At 40.4% G+C, this 27,719-nt stretch overlaps 1 protein-coding gene across 7 annotated transcripts in view; it reads right to left on the bottom strand.

The window, feature by feature from the left end:
- Positions 1 to 27,719, bottom strand: part of FMNL2 (formin like 2) — a 312,348-nt gene that overhangs the window by 39,915 nt on the left and 244,714 nt on the right. For all 7 annotated transcript variants that reach the window (XM_057551489.1, XM_057551486.1, XM_057551490.1 and 4 more), the window contains exons 8-9: positions 24,933 to 25,009; positions 22,888 to 22,981 (exon numbers count right to left, since the gene is read on the bottom strand). In XM_057551489.1, coding sequence (XP_057407472.1) covers positions 22,888 to 22,981; positions 24,933 to 25,009 — 171 coding nt within the window. The remainder of the gene's footprint in view (positions 1 to 22,887; positions 22,982 to 24,932; positions 25,010 to 27,719) is intronic.

Raw genomic sequence — 27,719 nt, 5'->3', positions numbered from 1 at the left:
CATGCGCCACACCTACTGAGCCTGCGCTCTAGAGCCCGTGAGCCACAACTACTGAAGCCCGCGCACCTGGAGCCCGTGCTCCTCAACAAGAGAAGCCACCACAATGAGAAGCCCGCGCACCACAACAAAGGGTAGCCCCTGCTCGCCGCAACTAGAGAAAAGCCCGCACACAGCAACGAAGACCCAACGCAGCCAAAATTAAAAATTAATAAATAAAAAAAACAAACAAAAAAAACCCAATCATTCCATCAGGCATGCACTTGATGTCCGTGCACCTGAATCTCCCATGGAACTTCTAAAAATGGACGATTCTTAGGGTCTAAATCAGGACACACTGAATGAGAATCTCCATGGTTAGAACTAGGAATTTGTGCTTTTAAATAAGACTCAGATTTGTTGGACCAGCATTTAGAAACCAATGGCTTATACAATATTAGACTAGCTGATTTAATCCTCAGCCTTTCTGACTACCAACTGTAAACTGGATAGCTACATCATTAACTCCACAACTGATTCAACTTCCAATTTAACTACACAAAAAAGAAATATAGTTACTATAACTGGGTGTCATAGGAATGCAGCAGGGATTGGCCCACTGTCCCTGCACAGGTACAATGAATAATAAGGTAACTCCCAAATAATCAGGGATTGTGTCCAGGACATTAAGGAAAGTGGATTTTATATAGCCGAGGAAAGCACATGTGGGCAACAACAGAACTACTCAGATTGTTAATAGAAAGAGATGGCATCAACTCCAGAACAAGCAATATTAGATTAATTTTAAGCTGAATTAAGATCCCAAAAGTCATAGTACTAGCCTGGTAGATAGTACTGAAATAGACATTAAGAGGAGCCTTGAATATATGCCTTTCTTTAGAAATCCCTCATTCCGTCAACAGATAAATGCATGCTGAGAACATGTGCTATGAAACAGAGTATTAAATACCTTTAATCTTTAAAAATAATAGACTTAAATGTCTTCCAATTTACAGCTCCTAGGAACTTGGTGAAAAGGACCCAAATACATAAAACAACACGTTGCCAACATAGATGCCAGTTTGGGGAAACTGTGAAAGATTGACCACTCTCCTCATCCACAGTAAGAACTAGAAGGGCCCCTCCTATCAGCTCCACCAAGCCCTTCTCTGTAAAGGTTTAGACTGCTCAATCTCAACTAATGAATTCAGGGTGGTACTTTCTGACATTGTTCTACAGGAACAGCATGGATTCCCAGGGCCCCCTTCACTTCTGCTGGGGAAAAAAAAAAAAGGAAGCATACGAACAAGATTCATATTTGTTTCTATGTTACTTTAGCAATCATTAAACCAGAGTATACTACAATCCCACAGGAAATGGGAAGATGTGTTTGGGGAAGGTTGGTAAAAGTCGTGTCCCACATCAAAGGAAAGTTGTCCTAGCTCATACAGCTCACATCTGGACCACCCCTGCACACTTGTTTCAAATAAGATCATCATGGATGAACACGCCTCTTCTCTCCTTTGAAACTGGCCTCATTTAGAAAACCTGATGAGGATGAAAGGAACAAGACACTGATCCCCAATTATTTTCCGAATCTACACAATGGCCTTCGGGGGGTGTTCTCAAGGCCTTCATCAAACGTACAGGAGAGCCAGGAGCATGTTTGCATGTATATATTAGTGTACATTATAAACTGCTGCATATAACTTCCATCTGCCAGCAAAGACCAGACAATATATGATCTGAAAACTTTCAAGTAAAACAACTGTACTATTGCAATTGAAACCTGTCATTTCTTGACTCTTCTCTTCACTGGTATTTCTCATTCCCCCACTAGCTTTGACATCGGTTTCCTATATCAATAACAAACTCCTATATCACTGGAGTAGGGAGGGTAGGGAGTGAATTTAAGAGACACAGCCATAGAAGGCTGAGCAGAGACTGGAGAGAAGCTTACTGCATCAGGAATTAGACTTCCACAGCCAGGGCCACCAGAAATGAAGTCAACAAGGCAGAAAGAAGTATATGTTTTGGAAAAGCATATATTCTACTGTAAACTTAAAAGGCACCTTCATGTATAAATCATTTATAAATCAGTCTCATGTGAATAAATTCATTTACCCTAATTAACACAATGTCAAGTGAAAACACTCAGGCTGGGATCGATCCTAGACCACTTGTCTGCAAACACAGGCACCCATCTACCCATCCCTGTGGGGTCCTGCCTAACACATCCAGCCCTCTTTGCACCTTTAAGCTCTAACACTGGTGGGGGTGATGGGATATGAGGGCAGAAATGAGTCTATGTGGAGTATTAAACAGCGGACCATAAAACCTAGGTTACAAGTCACGGTACCACCATTACCGCACTGTGAGCTTGGGCAATTCCGTGAACTTCCCTGGTTTACACATCCATTGATTTGAGAACCTTAGATTATACTATTGGTTGTGAAACCCTTTTCTAGGAAGCTGTAAGGGTTACAGAGGAAAGTGTTGGGGGTTCCAAGGATGGTGGGGCACCAGGGATGGGGGTCCTGGCAGGGGCAGGAAAAGCACAAATAAAGTTCTTGAGACTTCTATCCTCATTCATCCAACTCTGCTTTATTATATTGAGTTGCCTGGTAAGATTTCTTCTGGGGGACAAAAAAAGATTCATTGAATGTTTTCATTGCTAATAAAAGTTTGAAAAAAATTCTCTCACTCGGTATCTTGAAGCTCTAAAATTCTAATCTAGTCATGGCAATATAACATGATATTCCCAAGCAGACTGGCCTGGAAGCTCTACACAAACCAAATTTACAGAGATGCACTCGGCTCTGCAGGCCCTGAGTACCAAGCTTGAAGGGCAAAGCCCTATCTCACGGCATCTTGGCTCACTCTGCTTGTGAAGTGGATAAATCCTGCCCTGCCCAGATAAAACGGGCCACACCCAAGGCAAGCAAGATACATTTTCACTTCAAGGAGAGCTGAAGCAAAAGCACAGCTCCTGAGAAAAACAACTCAACCCTGTTCTCCAACATCTGTGAAAGACATTTCTGACCAGTGTCCCAAAAAACCATATGGATAAACCGGAGGCTCTGGATGCAAAAGAGGCAGTGGCTTAAAGCGTCTCTAAAGGTGGGCAGAGTTTAGGGGATGATTTCCCTAAAGGCTAACAGCGGAGAAAAGATGGTTTTACAAAAGCCTTGTAATAAAGAGTATTATCTGGCTAGCCAGATGTTGAAATGAACAACAGACTGCCGTCCTTCAGCCATCTCTCCGTCCCCTTCAAGGTCAGTGACTGTCTTTGGCTTCCCCCAGCAACAGCTCCAGGGTACCACACAAAGTCTGCAGCCAGATTGAGGCCTGACTTACGAGGTGGCTATAAAATATGCTTCAGGGTTACTTACATAAAAATTAAAGGCCCCTCACTTAAGTGTTTCCTTCTTGCCCTGTTGCCTGGCGCCTGCCTCAATACTTTCTTTTTCTCTTCTCACAATAGGCCCCTATGATCCGCAGGGCTCCCTTCAGGAAGGCACCGTTTTAAAGGCACAGTCTGTTATGACTGATTAGACTACCCCTCTCAGGGCCTGCCAGGGAACAAAAGTTCCGTTTTCTTTTTGGGGCCACATGAAGTGAACAGTTATTGCACCGTTAGTCCTAGGGGAAAGCATCTTTTACCTTCTATCAAGAGTACCAGCAGTCTATGGATTACTGACGCCATGATGGCTCAAAAAAACCACTTTTCTGGGGTGTCTGTGGTGGTTGGGGTCTGTTATCTTTTCCCCTGAGGTGACTAGACATTTCAAACACAGACACTGTGTGGCGGCCGTGACAGAGGCCGGCCACTCCGACCTGTTGCTGGCTCTCCCGTCTCCTTGGGATTTAAAAGCAGAAATGTTCATCAGATTGAAGCATTCTGAAACAAAACAACCTGATCTCACCCCACTGAAATAAAAACTAGCGAAAGCTAAACAGCAATGTATTCTACAATGGATCCTGCCTCCTCCCTCATAAATTAATAAAACATTTGTAACAATCTTGGGCTGGCAGACATCTGATTATGAACCAGAGGCTTCGTCCACATAATGCTAAACACCCTCGTGAAAACTTCAGTTACTTTTCCAGATGTTTCCAAATATCCAGATGTTTGGCATCAGGTACACAAAGCATCCAGATGACTGTTTTACTTCCCATGCATATATTTTGCTGTAGTGAATAAAGAATCCTGACATAGAAGCAAAGGGCTAGTAAAATCCCCAGAGGATAACTTGTTGACACACCACACCTTAAATGAGAAATGCATTTTTATCACTCCCCTTAAAAAAAGATGGCCTTCATTAAATTCTAGAGAGTAAGGCTCCACAATACAATTCCTCATCAGTGACCTCTTTCGGAAATATTCCTAATGTTGGACTTGAATCTCTCTGGCTTCACTGCAAGACTCACACCTCTTGGTCATCAGTAAGGATACAGATTCTTACAAGGCTTCTATTCCTACAGGAAGGCCAAAATACCTTCTGGTTCTTCAAAAAAGGCTGGTTTTTAAATTGGTAAATGACAAAGGCCTTCAGTCATCTCTGGGACAACTTGCAAGTCAGATCCCTCAACAGTAGAAAAAGGTCTATTTAACATTGCTTTATTCCATTCATTTTTTTCCTCTCCACTTTGCCCTTTGAACGCATACTCAATTTGGTCAAGCAAGGCAAGGGAGGGGACACAATGACACATTTCTAGTGGTTATCACGTGTTCACTAAACCATAGCAACAGCACATGGTAGGAGCTGTGTAAATCCTGTGGCATTCCCACCACAGACCTTGGGACCTGCTCAGGAGGCAAACGTCAACCCATGCTCTCCTCTTGCATGAATCACAACAAATCAAATTAAAGCAAACAAAGATGTGCTAAGAATTCAGAGCCCTTGAAGACAAGGACTCTTTGTTTGCTAGATCAAAGACGTCAGTCCACAAATAGGCAAATGCCTGAAGTTTGTCCACTGCTCCCTCCTAACTCGCATTTCACATCTCTTCTACTTTCTTCTGTGCTCTGCCCCAATTCTGGGTCTTCATCAGGAGGACCCTGCTTTTAGCTTCCTGTAACCACCTCCACCCGGCCCAAGGTGACAGCAGACAACAGACTGGGGCAGCAGTTCTTAAAGTGGGGTGTTTGAACCCTGAGGGCCCCTGACACCCCATGACAGGGTCTGTGAGATCAAAACTATTTTTTATAGTAATACTAAGATGTTACTTGCCTTTTTCACAGAGTTAACATTTGCACTGGTGGTGCAAAAGCAATGGGAGGTGAATAAAACTACTGGTGCCTTAAAACAAATCAAGGCAGTAGCACCAAATTATATCAGTAATCACTGTATTCATCACAGCCATGCATTCTCAGTTATTGCTTATTTTTTTAATTTTTAAAATTAAAAAAAATTTTTTTTTTATATTTTGGCCGCACCGCTCATCATGTGGGATCTTAGTTCCCCGACCAGGGATCGAACCAGCATCCCCTCCATTGGAAGCATGGAGTCTTAACCACTGGAACACCAGGGAAGTCCCTCAGTTGTTTTTTTTAAAAAGCCAGTTTCACTTAAGAATACCCTTGATAATGCAATAAAAAGCATTAATTATATTAATCACAACCCCTGAATACACACCTTTTTAATATTCTATATGAGGAAAAGAGATCCCTGCATAAAGCACTTTTGCTGCATATAAACATATGGTTGTCTTGAGGGAAAGCACTTCTGTAATTATTCTAGTTGCAAGATTAACTAGCCACTTTTTCGTTTTTGTTTGAAAGAATGACTATTTAGACTCATATACCTGGCTGTTATTTCCTTCAAAAATCAATGAAATGAACCTTCTACTTTAAAGGAAACAATTGACAATATTTTCCAATGATAAAAATTAAGCTTTCAAGAAAAAATGAGAATTTGAAAAACTTGTATCCGCCATGAGCTTAACACAGCTTCCTAATATTTAAAGACTTTTCTGATAAGGTTGGTGGCAATAATAATGAATGTGATTTTTAAAGCTACTGCATTATGAAATGTGTCAATATTTAGATGATCTGGATAATTCAGTGAATTGCTATTTTCCAAGTGACCATTGCATATTGTTATAAAATTATGCATACATTCAACAAAGTGGAAGATAATCAAATAAATTTTAATGGAAGAGAGTATAAGAAGTTGATTAATATGGTTTCAGATTCTACTTTGCAACTCACTTTTAAGACACTACTACTTATCCAATGTTTGTATAGTATCAAAAATGAATATCCACTATTATCTGAAAATGCTGTTTAAAATAATTCCTTCTCCATCTGCATATTTTCATGGGGCTAGATTTTCTTTGACTACTTCAACCAAAACAACACAAGTGACTAAATGCAGAAGCAGACATGAGCATGTAGCTACCTTCTATTAAGCTAGACTCTAAAAGATGTATAAAAATATAAAATAATGCCACTATTATAGACTGAATTGTGTCTCCACAAAATTCATGTTAAAGCCCTAACCCTCAATTCAACTCTATTTGGAAATAGGGCTTTTAGGAGGTAAGTAAGGTTAAATGAGGTCATAAGGGTGGGGCCCTAATCTGATGGGATAGGTGGCCTTATAAGAAGAGGAAGAGAGAGCTCTCTTTACACAGACACACCTAGAAAAGGCCATCTAAGCACACAAACAGAAGGTGACCATCTGAAAGCCAGGAAGACAGCAATGCTGGCATGGGGACTTTCCTCCATAACTGTCAGAAAATAAATTTGTTGTTTAAGCCATCCAGTGCACGGTATTTTGTTATGGAAGCCTGAGATGACTAAGACAACCACCATTCTCACTGATTACTGGTTTCTTTTTTTAAGTTTTAGAGAGCAGGTGTTTTTTTAATAGAAAAAGTTAACACATAATGAGTTTATTATGTTATTTTAAATGAAATTAAAAGTTTATCAAAATTTTATTTTAATTTCTAATATGGTAAATACCAATGCATAACTTGCACTAACAAAAACTTTTGGGGGTCTTCAGTAATTTGTAAGGATGTAAAAAGGAGTCCTGAGGCCAAAAGTGTGACAACTACTGTACTAGAGAAACAGCCTCTTTATTTCTACAAAGACAATAAATTCTTTTTTTTTAAATTTTTATATTTTATTTTATTTTTTTATACAGCAGGTTCTTATTAGTCATCAATTTTATACACATCAGTGTATACCTGTCAATCCCAACTGCCCAACTCATCCACCACCACCACCACCACCCCGCCGCTTTCCCCCCTTGGTGTCCATACGTTTGTTCTCTACATCTGTGTCTCAATTTCTGCCCTGCAAACCGGTTCATCTGTACCATTTTTCTAGGTTCCACATATATGCGTTAATATATGATATTTGTTTTTCTCTTTCTGACTTACTTCACTCTGTATGACAGTCTCTAGATCCATCCACGTCTCAACAAATGACCCAATTTCGTTCCTTTTTATGGCTGAGTAATATTCCATTGTATATATGCACCACAACTTCTTTATCCATTCGTCTGTCGATGGGCATTTAGGTTGCTTCCATGACCTGGCTATTGTAAATAGTGCTGCAATGAACATTGGGGTGCATGTGTCTCTTTGAAGTTTGTTTTTCTCTGGGTATATGCCCAGTAGTGGGATTGCTGGATCATATGGTAATTCTATTTTTAGTTTTTTAAGGAACCTCCATACTGTTCTCCATAGTAGCTGTATCAATTTACATTCCCACCAACAGTGCAAGAGGGTTCCCTTTTCTCCACTCCCTCTCCAGCATTTGTTGTTTGTAGATTTTCTGATGATGCCCATTCTAACTGGTGTGAGGTGATAACTCATTGTAGTATTGATTTGCATTTCTCTAATAATTAGTGATGTTGAGCAGCTTTTCATGTGCTTCTTGGCCATCTGTATGTCTTCTTTGGAGAAATGAAAGACAATAAATTCTTAAAATCCAAAACTTGAAGAAGCAAACAAATGGATTTCTAATAGTAAAATGTCTTGCAAGATTGTTGGGAGTCAACCACACTATATAAAGAACAACTCATCTGCCATCTCTCCATGAAGATGAAGTCACACTATTCAGAGACAGGATAGGTTTCTCTATACAGAAAAGAGCTCTCCACCAGTTTACAAGGTAGGAAAAAAGAAAAAAGACTTTCCTTCAGTTCTTATGTTTAACAAGGCAAGGTGCAATCTCTGGCATTTACCAGGCTGGACTGCAGCAATCCCTTACTGTTCTCTGGTTGTCTCTGGGATGTGTCCACCTCTGTCACATGGAGGCTCATTACAAGGCTAGATTTTTTTCCCCAAAGCCAAGTAAATGTTACATTTCAAGCAAGAATATGAGAGAAATACAGAAACAGTGCTCTCCCACATGGTCTCTAGGACATGCATTCCCCAAGTTCAGGGAGAAACAGACTCAGTGAATCTGCCCAAATAAACAAATTTGTCCTGGAACACCTGACGTGCTATAACATCAAACAATCAAGAACAAACGTGCAAGGAACCAAAAGATGATTATCTTTTACCAAAGCACTAACCATGCCCTTGCTACCTACCACATAGAATATACTCTTCCCTAGTTTTATACCTATTCCTGGAAAATACTTCAACATGGAAAATTCAGCATTGTTCTTAGTGGTGTACCAGCGAATCTGGGCTACCACATGTGTTGCTGGCATGAGTACTGGGGAAGGAACCGTTATTTTCCACAGCTAAAACCAAACTGCTGAAGCTATAGCTATAGCTCAATGTTACTGTGATTGGCCATTTCCACTCTGCAGTGACACAGAGCTGAGGGGGAAACTCTGTCCGAGAGCTCAACTTCATGCTCATATATAACATGAAAGAGTTGGGCAGAAGCCACATGCACCACTGTGGCTATGGACCTACTGTGAGCAGGAGCTGAAGAGCCTAAACAATGACTCAAAAGCCCAGCCTTTGAAACACTGTCCAAGCCAGGACGCTTTCACAGACTGGACCTTCCTAGGGGCAGGTACCCGCAGTGTGCCCAGCACACGCAGCTCACTTCCTGGTTAGGGAAGCAGCAAACTCCTTTGACTATGTAAGTGAGATCTGGGTTTAGAGACTAATGCAGCCATTTCCAGGCAGTTATAAAAGGGAACTGGGGACTAAAATCACAGTGTAGCCTAAAACCACAGTGATCTATTTCTATCCTAAGCTTGTTACTATCTTACCAAATGGCCTTGCACACATTACTTTTTGTTCGTGTTCATAAATTTTTGTACCTATCATTGTATTATCTAGGTACCTTGCTTTCATATCTGTAGTCAAAGAAGCGCTTTATCTTTCTCAGCTGGAACGCTTTGAATATACATATTACATAGGCACGTGTAGGCAGAATTTTACATAGAATCATGAAACTGTAGAATTGGAAGGGATATAGAGATCATTTGACTAACTTGTCACCTAAAGCAAGAACTTGCGCCACAAGATACCAGACCCACCAGGTATCCTCTTCTCCTCTTGACTGTCTCTGTGTTGTGTGCTTCATAAAGCACAAAGACTCTTCTGAGCATCCTTCTAGCTCATTCTAGCCTGGTGCCCTCTGGAGTTCAACTCCTTAGTACAATCCTATTCTCTACTTGGAAAAAACACACACACACACAATTCCCAGTCACCTCTGTTAAAGCCTCTTCTCTCGGTCATTATCTTCAGTTCAGAACTAAGAATCTGACCTTGGACATTTTACCATCACTAAAAAAAAAAATAACTTAATAAAAAATCAAAGTTAATTTTCTTCACCCGAAAAAAAATTCCCAGATCTTATTTGTTCATTGTGGCTGTGCTTCCTTCTTCTTAATTAAATGTATGCTGTTTGAATAGATTCCTGCTCTCCAATTATGTCCATCCCCATATTCAGTGGATCACTCTGTCTCTTGTTGACTTTTCTTCAATTTTATGGTTTCATACCCATTGTCATGGCCACAAATTTGGTCCAGGGCCCAGTTGTTTAATGCCTGACTTGCCTATCTTCCAATCTCCAGCATCTCTCTGCTCTGTTTTTTATGCATATATTGATAGTTTTTAAGATTTATCAGAATTACATAAAATGCCCTTCTCAGGTTTCCACAGAATCAAATGGAGTAGATATAAAAGCACTTTATAAACTGTAAAGTACTACATAAGTATTAGTTGCTTCCCTTATCATTTTTCTTTTCCCTCTTACTTTTATCTGTCTTCCATTTGAGATTCTTTTTTTTTCTTTCTTTAAATCACAGTGAAGGGACTTCCCTGGAGATCCAGTGGTTCAGACTCTGCACTCCCAATGCAGGGGGCACGGGTTCAATCCCTGGTCGGGGAACTAGGATCCCGCATGCCGCACAGCACAGTCAAAAAAAAAAAAAAATCACAGTGAAGATTTTCTGAATCTCCACTCTTCATCAGAACCTTAATCGTGCTTGCCTCCTGTCGTGCTTTATTTTGTAACATGGGCCCCAGTCAAATATTTTTTCTTGTCACTAGCACATTTATTCTGACATATACTGCCCCTAGGACAGACTTCATGCCCATCTCTTCCTCTGTTCCCAGAGTCGCCTCCACCAACCAAATCAAGTCTCTTCCTTTGTAACTGTGCTCAAGACCGATCCTCTCTCTTTGGGCCCCATACAAATAGCCCAGTTTGTCCTGGCTTTTACTAATAACTTCAAACACTCCAATAATCTACCCAGTCAGTAACTGTTTTGTTTGCCTTTTAGTAGAAGATCGAGGGTGTGTATCAACTTGTGTAGAAGGTGTTTGATAAGTGACAATATGTTATGTAACACTGACTCCAAGTACGGAGCCTTGGAGTCCAATAGATCTGGGTAAAAACTCCAAACCTGCCAGTTACTAAAGTACGTCAGTAGGCCTATTTACTCTGAACCTCTCTTTCCTTATTCCTACTTCATAGGGTAGAGCTTATAATTAAAGTAATATACGCTAGCCTGTCAGCACTCAGCAAACAATAAATGGTAGCCTTACTCTTTCTATATATGCATATGTCTTTTTAATACATTTAACAAATATGCTAGCTAATGTTTATAATGTGGAATAAAATGCAACAGTTTCATGAACGTTGCTCGTGTTTTCTTTCTGAAGATGACTGTTTGCTAGTTTTAAAGAAACTAAACAAAACCCTTCTGTATTGACTATGGAGCCCAAATAAATAAAAAATATGCTTATGTTTTACAAGTATTTAAATTTCAAATGAAATTTGAACTTGACTCATACAGGGAATCAAGCTCAGTAAGCATATTCATTGGCAAAAGCAACGAAAACTTTAGCTTAAATTATAATAGGGAATAAAAATACACATAAACACGATTCTAAAAGTTCTGAATTGTTGTTAACTTTAGCACACATTTGGTCCTTAACTAAATACCTATTAAAGTCAGTCCTGTCTTTTTCAAGGCAATGGTAGTTTTGTGGGACAAAAATCATGCCTTTTATTTTCTGTCAAACTCTCCTGATCTTATAACAGTGCTTTTTTTCCTGGTAACAAATATATTTGCTCAACAACTCCCTACAACTTCCAAAGAATTCTGACCTTATTAGTTCTGAAAAGAAGTGGTAATGATCAGTGCCTTTATTTTGGGGGGAGATGTTACACAAAAGATAACTGAACATCTTTAGATAACGTACAAGAGAAAGCAAGTCCAATGAAATGTTCCTGGAAGGGAAAATCTCACCCTGCACAATAGGAACATTTAGCCACGCTAGGCAAAGTGTTACTTTCCAAACATTACAAGCAGTAGAAATAAACACACATACAAATTAGAAGTAACACTGCCACTCCAAACCCTTTCACTGGTTTCCCTTTAGGGCATTACTACGCATAAATACATCTTTCCACTGTTACTCATAATACATGCACATACATATATATACACATAGATGCATACACATGATATACATATGATTTGCCTTATCATTTCCCTAGTTAACATATCTAGCACAAGCACTTTCATAATTATGTTAACGGCTCTATTTGAAACTAGAAGCTTATTTAGTAAGATGGTTGATGTGGTCCTGTGCCTTGGCTTAGTCGCTGCTTAGCACTGGGCTTAATAACAACTAAAATAACCTATAACAATATAATAATAACCTATAGCCTACTGACATTTAAAAACAATTCTTTCTATTTCCACTTATTTAAAACGACTTAGAAAACAGCTAGAACAAATGTAGAATACTAAAGTATACTTAAGTCCCAAGATACAGACTTAAGAAACATATATCCTTACTATGCAAGTCAGGGTGGAGTGAGGGAGACAGAGAGTAAGGAGGCAGTTCTTTCTCATTGAAAAAGAAACCAAGGTAATCCTACAGTTAAAGATCCTTTAGCCTTACTCTGCAGAAATAAAATGCCAGGATGGCAAAAATATCCTGACCGGGAACTGAAACTCTCATTCCAGTGGTTTCTGGTGATGATATTACCAAAGCTAGAAGAGTTTTGACCCCAATTCTCATACCAACTCACGGCAGAGTGCTTTATTATACCATCCTTATGTACCCACAACCAGAGCGTCACCTAAGTGTCAAAGAAACACCTCCCAAGTGAAAGCTCCACGTGGAGGGCCCTATGCCCGCCTCTGCTTCAGGTTCTCTGGGGCCTTAGAGTAACACACAGCTCTCGCTGCCTGCTCTCTAGGTCCTTCGTTGCTATCGTCCTAGAATATGATATCAGGGCACATAGGCCGACTGTTTTACAGTTGGCAGAGGGCACAGGTTTTAGAAATGGCATTTTTACATTAATAAAAACAAGGAGGTAACACCCTGTTTAAAAAAAAAAAAAAAGAGTGGCTGCTACAAATGAAATGGAAGGGGAAGCTCCCTCTTGTGCAAAACTGCACTCAGGCTTGTGGAGAGAGAAGAGGGCCTAATTAAAGTCAGGTTGAGAGGTTTCCCTGGGGGCACAGTGATTGAGAATCCGCCTGCCAATGCAGGGGACACGGGTTCGAGCCCTGGTCCGGGAAGATCCAACATGCTGCGGAGCAACTAAGCCTGTGCATCACAACTACTAAGCCTGCGCTCTAGAGCCTGTGAGCCACAACTACTGAAGCCCACGCACCTAGAGCCCGTGCTCCGCAACAAGAGAAGCCACCGCAACAAGAAGCCTGCACACCGCAACAAAGAGCGGTCCCCGCTCGCCGCAGCTAGAGAAAGCCCGCGCGCAGCAGCGAACACCCAATGCAGCCAAAAATAAATAAAATTAAATCTTAAAAAAAAAAAAGAAGTCAGGTTGAGAAGCAAAGCATCTTTACAAATGCTCATCAGATAGCGTGATAATCTGCCCCAGGTACCATTATCTCCTGTATTTCCTTTATTATTATTATTATTATTATTATTTGCCTTTTTAAACAAAAAGTGTGTCATATATTTTTATTAAATCATAGAAAACTCATTTGTATACAAATTTTTCCACTTTGGGGACACTGGAATATTAAACAGCTGGGTAACAAAACAGTTGTAAGATACACCTCACTTTAAGCAGAGACAAGTTTTAAGTTGTCACATTTATTTTTTTTTTAATGTTGAAATAATCAGTAACAGGTTATTGGCTTTTTTCACCTTTGGGTCAGAAGAACAGTATCTCTTATAACTCCCCCAATTCTCTTTAAGGATGTTTTTCATTACTCAAACCAACCATGAGTTTAAAAAGGTGATTAACTTGAAGTTTTAATACAAAATCAATTTCTTTTTCCCAACCATGGGCTTTTAGGGTATTGTAAATGCTGAATTTTAGGAGAGGGTCTCATTTCACAGGACCTATTATGCTTCTTTTCTACAACAGCAAACATGTATAATGGTACAGAATATATTTCAGAATAAGTTAAGTATTAAGACATACAGTATGGCAATAATGTCCTGCTTTACTTTCTACCATGTAAATTCAAAAGTTCATCCTAATCTTATACATTTATAAACGGGTGAAGACTGAGGGATCCAGTGATGATGAAAGCACACAACAACCGTCAGAACCACATTTTCTAAACACTTTGGCCGAATATATACAAGTGGTCCTGTCAGAATTACACCTGCATTTGTTCCACAGGGATCTAAATGAACAGACGCCGAAGGTCACCAAACGAAAACGGGCAGTGGTTTTGCAGTTTAGGTTGTCACTCGTTCTGCTTTTGAGCAGAGACCCAGAGGTCACACTGTGACATGTCTGCACTCACCCCAAACACTCACATAACATAAACACAAATTAAATATTAGCAAACTTATTTTAAATTAAATTGAAGATAGCTATTTTTAAGCACATGAAGTATTTCCCCCTAGCTTCTTGAATGCGTGTTACAGAGCAAGAACTAACATCCTGGGTAACATCCGTGTTCCTACATATTAGAGGCCAACCTGCTTCCTGTGAGAACTCCCTGGAGTAACACATGAGACCTTTAGGGGGAAGAAAAAGCAGTTCTCCAATCTAAATGGAGGGATAGTCTCAAAGAGTCATTTTCCCAAACTCCAGTTTGGATTTCAGACTCATTAAAGCAGGAACTCAAAAATGTGATCTTTGGGACTGGCTCCTGGTGTCACCCGTGGTGACAGTCTGTGTCAGACTGTCAGGACACTCGACTGACCCTTAATGCTACAAAGCCTCACTTCAAGCCGCCCCCAGGTCCTGGGCCCCTGCTGTCAACCTGTAGACCTGGAGTTCTCCCAGGGAATGTGTAAATAAATCTGGGGAAAACCATGTTTCTGCAAGTTTTTGTTATGTCAGTGAAAAACCTCTTGGGTTAAGAAAAATAATAGGAAACACCACCCCAATGACAACTTCTCACAAGGCTTGTCTTAGGCTCATCCTGCTGTAGAAGACTATGAAGTCAACTCAAATATTCTTTGCCTCACTTGCCCCAAATGGTAATTAAACAGAGAAACTTTTCTTTGAAATACCTTATTCCTGAATTATGACAAATGCTTATTTGAGCAAACGTGGTCCCCCATCTTGTTACTGGAGGTGACTTGGAGAGGAGGCTAGGCTTCTGTGCAGGTTGGGATTCTGGCTGTGTCTGTTTCGACTGCAAACAGACAAGAACATGCTGTTGCAGCCTGGGACTTTGCATTTGTGCAGCTGGCGGAGGTGCACAGTTTTGTAGTGGGCCCTGATCTCCTGTATTTCCTTTAAAAAAAAAAAAAAAGGCTTTCCCGGGCCCACATCAAAGGAAAGTCCTGAAGATGCTAGAAGTGAATGACTACAGCGGCTGAGGGAGCAGACGACTGTCAGTGGAGAAAGAGGCCCAAGGAGTAAGAAATATGAATGGCAAAATGTCTGAAAGAAACCTCAGACTCCAACCACAGCCTGCTCTGGCAAAGTGACCTCACGCTGGGCCCCCCCAACGGACTTTTGCAGCAAAATGTAACAGCCATTTCTTTACTAACCGAGAGAGTTAATCTAAACAGCCAGTGCTTGGAGAGGACTGAGGAATACCTTTCCTGCCACTGCCCCTTGTGACCATTAGGCCACTGGGCCACATAAAGACTCTGGAATAAGTAATGGGGTATTTCGAGACCTGCCCCTAACTTCTTATCCCACCTGTTCTCTTCCCACACTTCCCTTCTTTAAGACTGGAGAGGGCTTCCCTGGTGGTGCAGTGGTTGAGAATCTGCCTGCCAATGCAGGGGACACGGGTTCGAGCCCTGGTCTGGGAAAATCCCACATGCCGCGGAGCAACTAGGCCCGTGAGCCACAATTACTGAGCCTGCACGTCTGGAGCCTGTGCTCCGCAACAAGAGAGGCCACGATAGTGAGAGGCCCACGCACCGCGATGAAGAGTGGTCCCCGCTTGCCACAACTAGAGAAAGCCCTCGCACAGAAACGAAGACCGAACACAGCCATAAATAAATAAATAAAAATTTTTTAAAAGGCTGGAGATACAAGGTAAACAAAGACATCTATGTCCTAAACCCTGTTACCTGTGAATATTTACCTTAAATGTAAAAGGCACTTTGCAGATATGATTAAGTTAAGGATCTCGACATGGAGAGATTATCCTGGATTCTCTGGGTGGGCCCAATATAATCACGATGGTCATTAAAGGAAGGAGGCCAGAGGATGAGAGTCAGGGAAGGGGCCATGAGCCAAGGAATGTAAGCAACTTCTGGAAACTTGAAAGGGCAAGGAAATGGGTTCCCAGAAGAATACCACCTGTAGACTTATTTTATATACATATGACCAACAGAACTGTAAAATAATAAACTTGTGTTGTTTTAAGCCACTAAAGCTTGTGGCAATTTGTTACAGCAGTGATAAGTAACGAATATACCTGCTTAATTCTTATTCATCCTAAACTCAGGCACCCTTTCTTATAGGATGCCTTCCCTGAAAGCTCAGACCCCATATCTGCCCTCCTTCCCACTCCTCCTCTTGGTTAGCTGTTTCTCCTCTTTGTAAAGGAGAAACCTACAGCCTGGCATTACCTTCATACAGCCTAGTAGGATAACTATAGAAATATTTGTCTCCTTAACTAGATTGGGATGGTCCTTCTTAAGGGTAGAATTCTTAAGGGTCATATTTATGTTCTTATTTCCAGTGTTTATCAATGTTTCTGACACATAGGGGCACTCAAATATTCATGGTAATTTTTTCCAGTAAGTTAACATCACTCATCCCTTGATGATCAGCAGGATACCCACCTTCACTTCTTTACTACATGATAAAGACACAGATGATAAAGAAGTAACTAGTTCATTACCAGGGCCTCATAAATCCTATGTAAATGGCTCCTTTCTCCTCTGAAAAGTCTCTCAAAATATTGTTTGCCCATTGTACACTGCTTCAAAGTAGTAACCATCCTTTCTATCACCAATGAAAAAGGTTATACAGTTTTCAGTCCTGAAGAGAAACCAAGTATTACGCTGGGTGAAGAAGAGAGAGAAAACAGAAGAGAAACAGCTAGAGATAAATTGATAAATTCTCAAAAAGTCACTGAGGTGAATTGTATCAGTATTTTCCAAAGATGACCACAGGAGTCCCTCCTACCTACATGTTCTTCTGCACTGTGACCCTCACACTCCACCGTCAAGAAGTAAAGTCGTTGCCTTCCCCTTTGCATCTGGGTTGGCCTAAGTGACTCAGTTGAACCAACAGAATGCAGAAGTGACACTGATGACTTCAGAGACTAGTTCAGAAGACATGTTGTGATTTCTGTCTCTTTGAAGCTCTGCAGGTGCTCCTTCCTGGACACTCCCTCTCGGAAGCCAGCTGTCAAGCTACGAGAAGCTCCAGCCACCTGGAGTCCTACGTGGAGGCACTCTGGTTAACAGGCTCCACTGAGCTCAGCCTTTAAGTCATCACAGCCCAGAAATTAGACACATGAGTGAGGAAGCCTCCAAGTGAATCCCTGCCCCTAGTCAATCAGATCTTCCTTGATGAGACCCTAGATGCAACGGAGCAAAGACAATCATCCATGCCATGCCCAGACTGACCTCCTGACACACTGAATCCATAAGCCTAATAAAAGTAAGTTTGGGGTAATTTATTATGAACAAGTAATAACTGCCACAGTGAATACACAGTCCAAAAGATAATCATGGTGACTTTGCTTCCCAATCCTAGGAAGATGGACTGACTGGAGAAGAGTCCAGGTGAATTAGATCAATCTAATTCTGGCCTGATAAGGTGAAATACGCACATGCTCTAGAACTGTCACTCCCAGAGGCTGAGATTTGAGAGAATACATTGCTTATAGTTCAATGAGAGACTGAAAAAACTAAGTACCCTGCCCTCTACGTTAAGAATTTTACCACTGAATGAGTTATCTGGATGGCTTGGGCTGGATTTATAATCCTACACCCTTCAAATATTTGAGAGGTTAGATTAGATGGGATTAAATTCTGAGGGATGCTGGAAGCACACCAAAATGTCTGCTCTCCTTCCTGCCCAATTTGACCCACTGTAAATAAAACTTGACAGGCCTTCTTAAATCAACATAATAATGTGTAGCACAAGTGCTTTCAGATGCCCAGTAGCTAAACCACATCAGCTTACTTAGGAAGCCTTCTAGCAATACGTGAAAAAAACAATGGCTCCTGCCAAGAGTGCTGTGTACAAGAGAGCTGGTTGCCTGGAGTGACTCATTTCGCAAGGCTCCGTCTATCTGTGCTGGAAGGTCCAAAGTGGGAAGGCACTGGGCCTTTAATAACCAAACTCAGGCCTCAGGCTTATTTGTTAAAGCCAGATGCTGTCATTTTGGAAGCAGATGAGAACACAGTTATAATCGATCTGGAATCCTGATGAATTCCAGGTGCACCTCCCAGCTGCCTGGGGGAGCTGGTAGCTCAAAGTCCCCAGAGGGTTTTATTACTAGTGTCACAGTGAGCTATTCTGTTGCAGAGTCTACACAGCCTCAGTACTTTTACCCCTTGATTTCAAGCATTTTTTTTTTTTTTTGCAGACTTTTGGGGACACTTTCTTAAAGGCAATTTCTCAGATATATCAAAGAATATAATAGAAAAAAGTAGGAAGACTAAGAAAAGTTGAAGAGAGTAAAGTCTAGGTAGGAGACCTCAAGGTTCTTAAGGGAAACTGGATTAAGTATAGTGTTCCTAACTCCAAAATGGGGCCAGTTGATCCTTAACCGGTAAGTGTAGTTTTATGACCCAGCAGATTGCAAGCTATGGCCCATGTCATTTGAGAGAGAAGAAAAAGCATGACCAGAACCCCAAATAGTGTTTATGGCGGCTAGGCTTCAAGGTCACAGCCTGAGAGTCCAGCCACATTTTAGGAATGCCTGCCCATTTTCTAGGCCTGTTTCTCCAGGCTTCTTGTCAGCTCTGTGCATTTCTTGACATCCTTCCAATCAACCCTTTCTTCTGTATGCTAGAGTCAGTTTCTGCTTTTTGCAAACAAGACCCTAACTAATGCAAATACCAACAGAGCGATCTTTACTTCCAAATGTATTCTTTTTTCTGTCTGGTTAGACCAAATGCTCATAAATATATACTGCCAGGTAAGTAAGAAAGCATCAATTTAGGGAAGATGGTAATCTGTCCTTCCTTGTGGCTAAATTAGCCAATAAGGAAAAACAGATGGATGACTCCTTGTTCTCACCCTGGTCCTCAATTCAGGACCACAAATTTTCATGGGGAGATGTTTCAGCATCACAACTAGATACGCTAATTCCCTTTACTTTAAAAAAACTTTTTTAAGGGAAAAGAATTCAAGGAGCATAATGGATGACTAAAGGTTTAGTCTTCAACTACTCACTACACTCAACATTTTAAGGCATGTTTCAAACCATGCTTGGTACAAGTTTACTATCTGAATTTATGTAATTAAAACTCATTTATCATCATATACATTGAGGTGATATATGTGCTTGCTCAGTGATGTCAGGCTTAGGCCCAAACCCCCAAAACCACCAAAAGCAAGGTCTTCGATTAACATCCTTCCCACCATCAGATACCATTAAATTGGAAGTGCTATTTTTCTAAAATATATACTACAGATGTTATAAGATACATGGCATAAGATATCTTTGCAAAAACACAGAAAACCACACTGGTTGGGATTCTGAATATTAATTGAAATATGAGAAATTAATGTAATCATACATTAAAATCTATCAAAAGCTAAAAGATACTTTCTTTTAATCTAAATTTGAATTAATTAGTGGTAGTCAAATAGGACAGAATGGATTTGTTGGCTCAAGAAGTAGAGAGGAAAAAAATCGTGCCACATACTTAAGATGTGTGGTCTTTAAATATCCTTTTAGCATTTGGTGCCACACTGCAGCAGTGTGCTTGGCTACACTCTAGCGGTGATACAAGCCCAAAGGGTCTGGCACTCTAATGCACATTACTTTATCTGCCAAAATAGATACCGATATCTGATATTGAAGCCCACCATCACCCTACACCAGTCCCCCCAGTGAAAACAGGGATAATCCCTTCATCCTTCTTAAGGAGATGAACGGAATCCCACTTACTAAATGGGATAAAAGCATGAAAAACAATGTTCTTGAGGGCAAAGACTCTTCCTTGACCCTACTCCCTAGGATCCCGGTAGCTGGTATGGTGCTCTCTTGGCCATGGGCAGCTCAATGGGCATTTCTCACTGACCAAGACCCTATCTGCACAGGCATGTGAGATCGTAAGGACAACTTTTCCTAATCAGGAACAGCTGGCTCCCAAACCTCTCTAAACCCAAAAGATTCCACTGACATTTTGCTAAAATGAGTAAAGAATATACTCTTCACTATGATGTATACGAAAAAAAAAAAAAACACATAAAGACAGGAGAAAAAGAGAAAAGGAAGAGATTCAAAAGATGCTAGCCTTTGTATGGCATTACATTAAAAAAGAAAAGAAAAAAAAAAAAAACCCAAGATCAATATACACTAACTTTTTTCACCCTCAGATTGAACAGATAAATAAGTGGATGTCTTTTGACCTACCCCTAAGAATGCAGTTTCTCAGGAGCGTGCTCCTGCCCTGGCCTCCTGCATATGGCTATTAGAATAATCCTTTTCCTGGCCTGTCTACATGAACACCACAGCCTGAGGTCAGTGCAAGCCAAGAGCACCCACAGAACCAGCTCTGTCCGTGTCCCCTCTCCCATGTGACATGGTTTGTCTTCTCTGAGATGCAATTGCCAGTCCAAGGAGAAATCAGAACTTAAACACCCACCATCATTCACAAGAAATTACAGAAATGAGGGAGATTTTGGTTAAAGCTCTAAATTCAAAGTCAAAATTTAGTCCTCTTTACTATTAGCCAGCTATTAGATTTAGCAGGATTACTTTTTTTTTTTCAACTAAGCACACGCAATGCCCTAAATGGTTAAACCATATACAATTCTGACACCAGATAGTTAAAACTCAATCCTGCAAGTACTTTTGTGCCTATTATGCATAAGAAAGGCACTCTACCTTATCTAAGAGAAAACAAATTTAACATTCATCTCATGATTTACTGGCTTTAATGAACACTGATTCTATACAATTATAATTTTAGGACATAATTTGACCTGCAGTATAATCAGTTGCTTGTTATAATATGACTTTTATTATAACAAGGGTCACTGATAACTGTATGGTAAGTGCTTCCACTGTGGAAAAGATTTGGCATGTGATATGTTCAAAATATGATCTAATGATAAAGATGTGGGAGTTATATTAGCTTCACATGCTGTTTTACTTTCATTTTAGACCCATCCACCCACATATCTCCTTATTTATAAATATAAGTTTTATGTCCTGTAAATGATATATAAAAACATTCACAGACAAGCACTCATACATTCTTATCTCTAAAGACTCTATTTGTTTTGGAAGCCAGAACATGAATTTAAAGAATCACTACTATTCTTCATCATTTTCTTAGAACCCGAATATTTTTCACTACTAAGGCTGAATACATAAAAAGACAACATTTGGTTCTGTCCATGGCTGGCATTAGCAAAATGGATAATATCAAAATCTAAAGGCAGTGACTGCAGGGGAAGGAGGCAATGCAAATAAAGGGGCAGGAGGACTGTTTCCCCTGTTGACTGAAGTATCTTTGAAGTTTGCCAGCCCACGTAAAGGATTATGGGTCGCTCGCTAGTACATCCTTCAGCTGGGGTAGTGCATCCAGTTAAGGGGATAGGGCAGGGGGATGGGCTCCTAGGTCCTGTCTCAGGAGATTCACACACAGTGGGGACCAAACGTCACTGGAAACAGAAGTTCAAGATGAGGAGCATCAAATCTTAATCCTGGCTCTGCTGCTTATCTGGCCATGGGACCATGAGCAAATAATGTATTTGAAATTTTATTCTTCTACAACATGGAGATATTAACATTTATCTGTAAGAACCAAATGATTTCATGTGTGTACCTGGCAGAGCCCCTGGCACATAGGAGGTCTTCAATAAATACTAGCTGAGTTCTACTCCAGAGGTTCCCAGGAAAGATGAGAGGGAGGTTTGGAAGTCCCTCTGAGATCTAGATTTTAATCCAGTTTGGGTCTTAATCCAGAAGCATCTGGAATCAAATGGGATTGCCAGGGAAAGGCCTAACTTGGCTGATGCTATTGTAATCTGGGGCTCCATGTGCCTTCAATTACTTTGGTCATGTCCCACCTCAAAGTAGCCTCAGATGTTAGACACTTAACAGGGGAGCTAGCAGGCACCCTCCTTGGCTATGTAAGGCTGCACACCACCACCAAGAGAAACTGGCTATGAGTTCAGTTGTGATGCCTTGATATTTTGGTTCAGAATTCCTGGTGTCATATTATCTATGTGTAATTGTTTCTTCTTTTGTAGTCATTTAGTTTCCATTTCAATCATGCATGTCCATTGGTTTACTGTTTTCCTGTGACAAGATCACCTGATTAAGATTACAAACTGCTAAAATCAGTGTCTGTGGTTATTTGAGTGATTTCTCATAGCATCCAGCAAAGCAGTGATCACACATATGATTTGAGGAAAGTAAATATGATGAAAGAGTTCATAAAATTTACAAGGTGGATGCTCAAGTAACAATCATATGAAAACAACATACGTTTAACAAAACCAGTTTTCAGACTTGGCTGTTCTGTGTTCTCCAAAGGAAAATGAGTCCTGCAAATAGTTTTTAGCTCTTCTTGGAAATGAGACACCAAAAACAGCTTAATGCATCCATTTATTTAGACTAGGTTCATTACTTCTCCCTCAGTGACATCTTAGAAAATTAACTATTATACCCCTTAGGCCCTAAAATAAATAAAAAGGTAAATCATGGTGATGGATGTTAACTGAACTTACTGTGGGGATCATTTTGCAATATATACAAATATCAAATTACTCTGCTGTACACCTGAAACTGATATGTCATATGTCAATTCTATCTCAATAATAAAACACACACACACACACACAAAGGCAAATCATTCTGTTCAAAGATGTCCAAATATGTTTGTGTGAGCATTCTTTTTAAAACTAGAATATCCTACCTCCTTAAAGTTGTCAAATGCTGATAAAATGATTTCATGCCCGCCTCTGACAAGACAAACGGCTGCCAACAGCTCTAAGACAAGAGCTTTTGTTCTGTCAAAACAAGAAGGAAAAAAGACACACATGAGTGAAAGCGAATGAACGATGAGTCCGCTGTTCCTTCCAAGATGAATATGATAATATTTGTCCATGTATTTTTTTAAACTTTTACGAATTAAGGCATAGTTATATTAAAGCACATACATTTTAAAACCTTTACGAACTTCTATACATGTGGCTTATCTAGGGTAGCAAGTTTGGAAGGCATGTCTCCTATTCCCAAGATTACAAATTACTCACAAATGAAAATTAATTATGGGAAGATTAAGTCTTTTAGTCCTATCAGCAAGTGACTCAGTGTAATGTGGTTGAAAAAGTATTTTTAATGAGCTAAATAAAGACAACAGGAAACATGAGAATATTCAGTAAAACCACCCATTGGTTAAACACTTTCTCTGGTTCTAGAGTCAGGATAAAACATTTGCTGAAAAAGTTCAAAATCAACGGAAATCAACACCTTACACTGCAAATCTGCTAATCTGCAATGGTTCCATAAAAATCCCCACAATAGGGGGGCTTCCCTGATGGCGCAGTGGTTGAGAGTCTGCCTGCCAATGCAGGGGACACGGGTTCGAGCCCTGGTCTGGGAAGATCCCACATGCCGCGGAGCAACTAGGCCCGTGAGCCACAACTACTGAGCCTGCGCGTCTGGAGCCTGTGCTCCGCAACAAGAGAGGCCGCGATAGTGAGAGGCCTGCGCACCGTGATGAAGAGTGGCCCCCGCTTGCCACAACTAGAGAAAGCCCTCGCACAAAAACGAAGAGCCAACACAGCCATAAATAAATTAAAAAAAAAAAAAATCCCCACAATAATGCTAGCTTCCATCACTTCTTCTTCCCACACAGGAGATCTGAAAGGAGATGGCTTACAGCTGTGCTAATACAAGAATATTTTTCTCTGACTCAAGAAAATAAAACTCCGTCTGAAATATTTTTAGAAGGAAAACCTTAGAGATACAATCTAAGTTTTCAAATACAATGTCAAGGACAGCATTGTTACTTCAGAGTACGATTACTTCAGTATTTCATCTTTTTTCTGGAATAAAAGCTACTGCCAACCTCTAAACAAAGATCATTCTGATAATCCACAATATCAATTGTCTTAAGAAAAATGAATAATGACTTCCCTCAGTGGAAGACAGTGACAAAGAAGCATGACTACTTGGGATTCTAGTAAACTAAGGAAGCAATCAGAAAGCTGCAAAAGCATTAATCAGGGGAAGTAGGAATAATAAAATCCAACATTTAAATAGGATTTAGGGTTTGCATTGCAAGGATCTAATTTATAATCATATTTTTCAACTGAATTAACAGTTTTCACATATGCAGTTTTATCAGAGAGGTCTGGTAAAAGGGAGTAACAGTGTGAAATGCAGAAATGCACTAGAATGGAAAATGCATTACACTAACTAAAATAAATTGACGAAAACAGGCTTCTAGAGGTAATCTGTGAAATGAATAATATATGGCACTTGCCTTTATAGGAAAGTGAATATGAAAAGAAATCTGCGAGCAGTTATTTTTGTTTTGTTTGTGTTTGTTTTTTTGGTTTGGCAATAAAAGCTACACGTGTAAAGGCTGCAAATGAAGTGTAGAGAAGCGGTAGTAGTTTTAGTTAGCTTTCAGCAAAAAGTGGTGTGGCTAAGTCTGTATCAAGACTCTCCTGGCCCCAGTCCTGACAACCTGGAAGCTTCATGCTCTAAATTTGCAAGGATGCTGAGAACCAGGCCTCAGGAGGAATGAAAGCTTGAAGACAGGGCCAGAGTTGTCACCAGTTGTAAAACTGTAACATAGCTAAAAAGAAAATTCTACTTAGCCAGGGAGTCTATCGACAATCTTAATTTAAAAAGTCGTGCTTGAAAATTTCTAAACTCTAATTTGATTGTCGATGAGCTCTCTGGTGTCCCTAGTTCGATTCAGATTTGTACATTACAAAGCCAGCTTACCTTGGATTCTTGTTGTTCAAGCTTAGTGCAATCTCGTTGACAGCATGTGGATGAGACATGACCATGTTGAAACCATACTGAAATGGATGTGGAAAAAACAAAGCATTAGGAGTTAATTGAGAGGACTGTCAATGTTGATTAAAAAACAAAAACCTGAAGTTTCTACCTAATGTGATTTTATACCATCATAAATGCACTTATGTCTCTAGCACATCAGTGTCTGCACATATTTCTCTATGAAAAATTTCAGGAATGATGTTATTATCAAGGTACCATATTCCTGTTCTCCATGAATAAACTATATGTGTCTCTTCATTAAAATGATGAAAAGCCTCCAGGCCAGTGATTCTCAATCCTGACCGCTTGGCAAAATCACCTGGAAAAGTCAACAAAACAAAACACCAATTCTCCAGGACCCACTTCAGGTCAATTTATTCTGAATCTCAAGGATGGAGCCCTGGCATCTGAATTTTTTAAGCAGCTTCACTGTGCAGCCGGGGCTGACAACCACCACCTCTGGTCCCTTCTCTTGGCAATGGTTATCGAGACCAAAAGCCTAGGAAAACCTTCCTTGCTCTGAGGCGTGGTACCTCATCCTTCTATAAAATGAAGCAAGTTCAATAACGGGATCAAGAATCATTCTTGATTCTGCCGAATTGAGGAATTATTCCTTCTCCTCCAAACTCACTCTCAGCTCATGACCTTATTTCCAATTACACCGAGAAAACATAAGCAATCAGAAAAAAAACTTCCAAAAGCTCCCGCCACCACGTCAATTCACCCACACAGATCTGGGTCTTCCCTCCTCACTTCTTCCTAAAGATGAACTCTCCATGCTCCTATCTAAGGCCATTCCCCCCACTTGAGTTCTTGATCCCATTCCCTCCAACCTACTCAAGAACAGTATATGCTCCAGCGATTCTCCCATTCCCCCATCATTATTTTTCCCTCTCTGATTCACTACCATTAGCATAAAAACATGATGCAAATTCTCCTTAAACAACAAAAACAAAATCTCTCTTGACCCAACAACCAGTGTCCAGCCACTTTCTCATTTTTCTGCTATTCTTTTACAGCAAAACTCCAACCACTTGTGGTCTCCAATTCCTCTCCTCCCGTTCTCTCTTGACACCACTTCCATCAGGGATTTCATCCCCAACACTACAATGAAACTGTACCAGCAATGATGGGCACTTTGCCGGAGCCCATGGCCAACTCTCTTCATCTTGCCTGACTTGGCAGCAGCACCGGACACAGCTGACCACTCTCTGCTCCATGAAATACTTCCTGTGCTTGGCTCCTACTTCCTGGCTGCTTCTCAGTCTCTCTAGCTAGTTTTTCCTCATCTCTCTGACGTTAAACAGAGTGCCCCAGGGTTATTTGGGACCTCTCTGCTTCTCTGTCTATCCCCGCTGATCTCCTTCACTCCCATGGGTTTATATACCATCTACTGACTCTCAAACTTTTATCTCCAGCCCAGACTTCCAGACCTTGAACTCGTGACTGGCATATCCGACCACCTATTTAAGATCTCTATTTGGATATCTATGGACACCTCAAAGTTAACATCCCCCAAACTGAACTCCTAATCAGGTCTCCCAAATCTGCTCACCCTGCAGCCTTCCCCATCTTAGTAGACGGCAACTCCATCTTAGAGGCGCCCAGGACAAACACTTTGGAGCTGTCCTCCATTCCTCACCACAATACACTGCTACTGTCCTTACCACCGAAACGAAACCAGAATCTGGCCACCTCTCATCACCTCTACTTCTATTCTCCTGGTCCATACCACCATCAACACTCACCTAAATTAATGCAACAGCCTCCTAAAAGGTCTACTTCCTTTTGTCTTTGCCCCCCAGGGTGATTCCTAACGCAGAAGTCAGAGGGATCATGTTAAATTCAAGTGTCAGATTAAGTCACACTTTTCCTCAGAAACTTCAATAGCTTTCTAATCATAGCAAAGCCAATGTCCCTTCATTGGCTTATAAAGCCCTGCATAATCAGGACCCCCTTGTAACTTCAGATTTCATCTTCTACTTCTCTCCCTCTTATTCATTCTGATCCAGCCAACCTGATCTCCTTTCTGTGCCTTCAGCACATCAGACCTATTCCTGCCTCAGGGCCTTTGCACTTGCCCTTCTCTCTGCCTATAATTTTCTTTCCTAAATATTCCTTACCTTGTTCCCTCATTCTAGTTGTTACATAAATGTTATCTTCTTCATGACACTTTTCTTGCTAGCCTATTTAAAACTGAACTCACATTTCCCGCACTTATTCTTATTTCTTGATTATTTTTTCTATAGTACTAAGTAGTAGTTCTCTGGAGGCAGTCTTCCTGGGTTCAAATCTGAGTCCACCATTTATTAGCTATGTGATCCTGGGCTTAACTGATCCTTAACGTCTCTGTATTTCAGTTTCCTCATCAGTAAAATGGCGAGGGTAATATTACCAATCTCACAGGACTGTTATGAGGCTCAAAGTAAGTAATAGGTTTAAAGGTACTAGACTGTAGGAAGCACTATTTAAGTGTCAGCTTTTATTTCATTTCATCACTATTATTATCTGGAATGCTATATAGTTTACCAATTTAATTGTTTACCATCTGTCTCCCCTCAATAGAGAGTAAGTTCCCTTGGGCACTTATTTGATGCTATATTCCCTGTGCCTAGAATAGGGTCTTTCTGGCAATGTTCAAAAAATATTAATTGATTGAAAGAATAAATGCATGTTTCCCTTCTTAAATTCAGTTTGGCATGCTTATGTTGGGTTTGAACTCTAATACTG

The sequence above is a fragment of the Balaenoptera acutorostrata genome, chromosome 8 (genome assembly GCF_949987535.1).
Source record: "Balaenoptera acutorostrata chromosome 8, mBalAcu1.1, whole genome shotgun sequence".
Lineage (NCBI taxonomy): Eukaryota > Metazoa > Chordata > Mammalia > Artiodactyla > Balaenopteridae > Balaenoptera > Balaenoptera acutorostrata.
The sequence above is the reverse complement of the archived record's forward strand: the minus strand, read 5'-3'. Positions and strand labels throughout refer to the sequence as shown.